The following is a 5,880-nucleotide window of genomic DNA, read 5'->3' as shown; positions in this document are numbered from 1 at the left end:
TTTATAAAATAAAAAGGACACCTGCTTCACACATTGAGCCCCTAAGCAATCAACAGTACTTTAGGTGTTTGGCATATTCCAAGGATAGTTATTCCATGATTTGCGATTGATTGACTTTCAGGTCAGCCAAATCACAATGTTCATTTGGAAAGCTTTGTTCCCTCAGGCTAATGTGATTGTCTCCAGAGAGTCACAATTATAGCTAAATAGTAACTATACCGTGTGGATGTATTTTTAGTTTTTTCTTTTGGCGTCTTATAGAATCTAGCAAACTGCAATTTATGCTCATTTTTTTTAAATGTTATTATTAATATTAATTATATTAGACTTGTAATGTCAAGTCAGATATTTTAAAGTTGATCTGACCCACTGTGACAATGTGACAGTATATTTTTTTTAGTTATTTTAGTAAATACCCAACATTTTCTGAAGCCAGCTATTTCAACAGAAAAAAAAGAAAACTTTTGTTGTGATGAATCTATAGCTGAACTTGGAGCAGCCAAGCTTCTGTGGAAAATGAGCTTTAATATTTTTTTTATAGATTAAGTCATTGTTAAAGTTGTATCTCTCTCTGTTGCTGAAAGTTTATAATAAATTAAATTAATTAAATTAGAAATAAAACAGTTACACCCTTAAACTCAACAGTTAAAATGAATAAACACGATTAGACTGTGCTGTTTACTCCTGTTTGTTTTTTTATTTTTTATTAATTCATGCTATTTCAAATATTTAATTAGAGCTTCCTTTATCTCTTCATTCCTTAGACTATAAATAATTGGATTGATAAATGGAGTTCCCATGGTATATAACAGTGATAGAACCTTATTTACATTAAGCAATTGCCATTTAGAAGGAGTCAAATATATTGTAATCAGAGTCCCATAGTACATGCTCACTACAATCAAGTGAGAGCTACAGGTGGAGAAAGCTTTATGTTTCCCACTGGTCGAGGGAATTCTAAAGATGGTGATGAAAATTCTTACATATGTATAAATGATGAAGAACAAAGGAAAATTAATGAATGGTATTGACAATATAAAATCTACCATTTCAACTACAGTAGAATCAGAACATGATAACTCCACAAGGGGGGCAAAATCACAGAAATAATGGTCAATTACATGAGGACCGCAGAATACTAATGTATGTATTAGACAAGCAATAACTAATGATATTGTACATGATAAAACCCATGACCATAGAGCAAGATGGTGAGGAAGTCTGGGGTCCATGACAGACGTGTAACGCAATGGAGTGAGGATGGCTACATATCGGTCGTAGGACATCACCGTGAGAAGAAGACACTCGGTTGATGCTGATGCAGCATAGAAATAAAATTGTGTTATGCAACCCTTAATGGATATTGTGCTTCCTCCGGTAATTATAATTCGAAGCATGTTTGGAGTTATATTTGTGGTGAGTAAGATATCACACAGTGATAAGTGACTGAGGAAAAAATACATGGGAGATTTAAAATTTTTAAACTTTGCCACCAATGAAATAATCAGAAGATTGAATCCCAATGTCAATATGTAGATTACAAGAAATAGAAAATATAATATAATGTTAAATATCCTGAGGTTCTGAAATCCCAAAAGCAGGAATTCTGTCACCACTGTCTGGTTGACTTCCAGCATATCCTACAAAGGAGGTAAAGGAAGAAAATCATCAGACCAAAAGTATTTACATATTGGCTCTTCAGTTCTTACCTTAGTTAATCACCCATAATATTTTAACTGGCAAAAAACAGCAAGTTGCGGGCTGAGATTAGCAGAAATTAATATAATATTGATATGCTATAATATACTACTAATATACTTTAACAACTAACAACAAGTTGTAAAACGTTTTAATAACTCACCCATTTATACATATTTCTATATTTCTGAAATATTTTAATACCTGAATTTTTAATCTTGAAAAATTTATCATCCATTTCAATTGTGAACATAAATGTAATACTATTTCTTACAGAGGAAAAGGTTTAGTGATTTAGTAGTAGTATGGCTAATGAGTTTACACAAGAGAAGCCGAAGGTCTGTGAATTTCAAAAAGACACACATTCCTCGGCTACATCAAAATAAAAAAAGAAAATATTCACTTCTTTAGTCTAATGCTCCGCTATGAGAAACATTTTATTGGGTGATCTCTACATTCGATTGCCTCATTTGTGGCAGCTGAGGCACATGCCGAATGTCTACTCATTATATTAGAAGTGACAATTCTTACATCACAAACATTAATCAGAAATCCTAGTTACATTGATAATGCTTTGTGCAGCCAAAATATTATCAGTGAAACTTTGAGTTCCTATTAAAGTCTGTGTTTTAAGGATGTTATGCTCCTGTATTTATTACATTTGTGTCTAGTGAATATTGGGAGACTTGCCATCTCTGGATCTTAGAAGCACCAATTAATGATATGAAGCTCTTTGGCTCAACATGTGCAGTCCCTTATTCTAGTGATAAGTGACATAGACAAGCTACAACCCACCAGTGAAAGTTAAACAAACTAACATTAAGGTAAGTCTTGGCTAATGGATCCTAAGTAAATTCCTCCTTTTTAGTAGATATGCGCATTCATTCTCGGACGAATATTATTTTGGCCGAATTTTCTGACTTTTTCGCATTTTCGTATTCATTTACTATAACATAAACGAAAGTCCTACATACAAATTATATACAAAACAAAAGGGCAAATGCAAAATGCATTACCTTTTCATTTAAGTTAATTTGTTTAATAGACTCCGTGCTGTAGCTTAGGCAGATAGTGTTCACCTAATCCATGCAAACGATTCCACTGAACAGTGCTCTTTCAGAATGTAAATAAACTAATGCAGAAAGGGATGGAAGTTCAGCGGTGTTCAAGAGGTCGAGTGTTCGATTTTAGTTCTATGCACTCGATGACCAAACATTTCTGCCTGTGTTCGTGCGAGCAAGATGGCCGCCGCCACGTGTTTGTGCATACAAACGGCGGCCACCCAGCCAAACACTTAGAACACTGAGCTGTGAATCGTTATTGAGGTGTTAACAGGGGTGAATGAGGTTAATAAGCATACGGGTGGTCTGAGTATTTTGTGGTTTTATTTGGTTATTGAACAAAACAGGGGGAAAAGTATGTGAATATGGTATTTACCGAAGAAAACAGGGAATAGCAAGGGAACACAGTGTTCTAGTGACAGGGTGTTCTGTCACATTCGTGCTATGGGAGAATTAACCCCCCAGCACGGAGGAGAAACACAAATAGCTGCTTCTCCCTGCAGCCTGAGACAGGGTGTGGGGGGGTACTATATCCAGGGCCGGACTGGCCCACCGGGATACCGGGAAATTTCCCGGTGGGCCGTCGGCACCTGGGGCCGGGGTGACCTGCGGCCGCAGGGAGAACTTGAAAGGCGGCCGCAGGGGAAGCTCTTCATGAGGCCGGGAGCAGGCTCTTCTGGGGGAGCAGGCTGTTCTGTCTCTGCTCCCCCTCCCTCGCGCGCTAGAAAGAGACCGGGGCCGGAATATGACGTCATATTCCGGCTCCGGTCTCATTAAGCTGCGCGCGAGGGAGGGGGAGCAGAGACAGAACAGCCTGCTCCCCCAGAAGAGCCTGCTCCCGGACTCATGAAGAGCTTCCCCTGCGGCCACCAGCACAGCAATCAGTCTGCCCACCCACAGGTACTAAAAAATATGTATGTCAGTGGGAGTGTGTGTGTGTCATGCTGTGTATGTGTGTGTGTGTTCCATGCTGTGTGTGTGTGTGTGTGTGTGTGTTCCATGCTGTGTGTGTGTGTCTGTCTGTCATGGTTTGTGTGTGTGTGTGTCTGTATCATGCTGTGTGTGTGTGTCTGTATGTCTGTGTCATGCTGTGTGTGTCTGCGTCATGCTGTGTGTGTGTCTGTCATAGAAACATAGAAACATAGAAACATAGAATGTGACGGCAGATAAGAACCATTCGGCCCATCTAGTCTGCCCAGTTTTCTAAATACTTTCATTAGTCCCTGGGCTTATCTTATAGTTAGGATAGCCTTATGCCTATCCCACGCATGCTTAAACTCCTTTACTGTGTTAACCTCTACCACTTCAGCAGGAAGGCTATTCCATGCATCCACTACCCTCTCAGTAAAGTAATACTTCCTGATATTATTTTTAAACCTTTGTCCCTCTAATTTAAGACTATGTCCTCTTGTTGTGGTAGTTTTTCTTCTTTTAAATATAGTCTCCTCCTTTACTGTGTTGATTCCCTTTATGTATTTAAATGTTTCTATCATATCCCCCCTGTCTCGTCTTTCCTCCAAGCTATACATGTTAAGATCCTTTAACCTTTCCTGGTAAGTTTTATCCTGCAATCCATGAACCAGTTTAGTAGCCCTTCTTTGAACTCTCTCTAAGGTATCAATATCCTTTTGAAGATAGGGTCTCCAGTACTGTGTACAGTACTCCAAGTGAGGTCTCACCAGTGTTCTGTACAATGGCATGAGCACTTCCCTCTTTCTACTGCTAATACCTCTCCCTATACAACCAAGCATTCTGCTAGCATTTCCTGCTGCTCTATTACATTGTCTGCCTACCTTTAAGTCATCAGAAATAATCACACCTAAATCCCTTTCCTCAGATGTTGAGGTTAGGACTCTATCAAATATTCTGTACTCTGCCCTTGGGTTTTTACGTCCAAGATGCATTATCTTGCACTTATCCACATTAAATGTCAGTTGCCACAACTCTGACCATTTTTCTAGTTTACCTAAATCATTTTCCATTTGGCTTATCCCTCCTGGAACATCAACCCTGTTACATATCTTAGTATCATCCGCAAAAAGACACACCTTACCATCAAGACCTTCTGCAATATCACTAATAAAAATATTAAAGAGAATGGGTCCAAGTACAGATCCCTGAGGTACCCCACTGGTGACAAGCCCAAGCTTCGAATATACTCCATTGACTACAACCCTCTGTTGCCTGTCACTCAGCCACTGCCTTACCCATTCAACAATATTGGAATCCAAACTCAAAGATTGTAGTTTATTGATAAGCCTTCTATGTGCAACAGTGTCAACAGTGTCAAAAGCCTTACTGAAATCTAGGTACGCAATGTCTACTGCACCACCCTGATCTATAATTTTAGTTACCCAATCAAAAAAATCAATAAGATTAGTTTGGCATGATCTCCCTGAAGTAAACCCATGTTGTCTCTGATCTTGAAATCCATGTGTTTTTAGATGTTCAACAATCCTATCCTTTAACATGGTTTCCATCACTTTCCCCACTACTGAAGTAAGGCTTATTGGCCTATAGTTGCCCGACTCCTCCCTATTACCTTTCTTGTGAATGGGCACAACATTCGCTAACTTCCAATCTTCTGGGACTACTCCTGTTATCAATGATTGGTTAAATAAATCTGTTAATGGTTTTGCTAGTACACCACTAAGCTCTTTTAATAGCTTTGGGTGTATTCCATCAGGTCCCATTGACTTATTTGTCTTTACTTTTGACAGTTGAAATAGAACCTCTTCCTCTGTAAACCCACGTGTAATAAATGACTCATTTATCCTTTTTCTTAACTGAGGTCCCTTTCCTTCATTTTCATCTGTAAATACCGAACAAAAATATTCATTGAGGCAGTCAGCTAGACCTTTATCCTCATCTACATACCTTCCTTCTTTTGTTTTTAATCTGACTAATCCTTGTTTTACTTTTCTTTTCTCATTTATATATCTAAAAAAAGTTTTGTCCCCCTTTTTTACTGACTGTGCTATTTTCTCTTCTGTGTGTGATTTGGAAGCTCTTATAACTTGTTTAGCCTCTTTCTGCCTAATCTTATAGGTCATTCTGTCTTCCTCACTCTGGGTTTTTTTATAATTACTAAATGCTAACTTTTTGTTTTTTACTATTTTGG

At 38.2% G+C, this 5,880-nt stretch overlaps 1 protein-coding gene across 1 annotated transcript; it reads right to left on the bottom strand.

Annotated features, from left to right (window-relative positions):
• Positions 1 to 716: 716 nt before the first annotated feature.
• On the bottom strand, positions 717 to 1,637 carry LOC134602043 (olfactory receptor 11L1-like). Its single transcript, XM_063446545.1, has one exon. It carries the CDS (start codon positions 1,635 to 1,637, stop codon positions 717 to 719), a length of 921 nt encoding a protein of 306 aa, XP_063302615.1.
• Between the last annotated feature and the right edge of the window lie 4,243 nt (positions 1,638 to 5,880).

Source organism: Pelobates fuscus, chromosome 3 (genome assembly GCF_036172605.1).
Source record: "Pelobates fuscus isolate aPelFus1 chromosome 3, aPelFus1.pri, whole genome shotgun sequence".
Classification (NCBI taxonomy): Eukaryota; Metazoa; Chordata; class Amphibia; order Anura; family Pelobatidae; genus Pelobates; species Pelobates fuscus.
The sequence above is the reverse complement of the archived record's forward strand: the minus strand, read 5'-3'. Positions and strand labels throughout refer to the sequence as shown.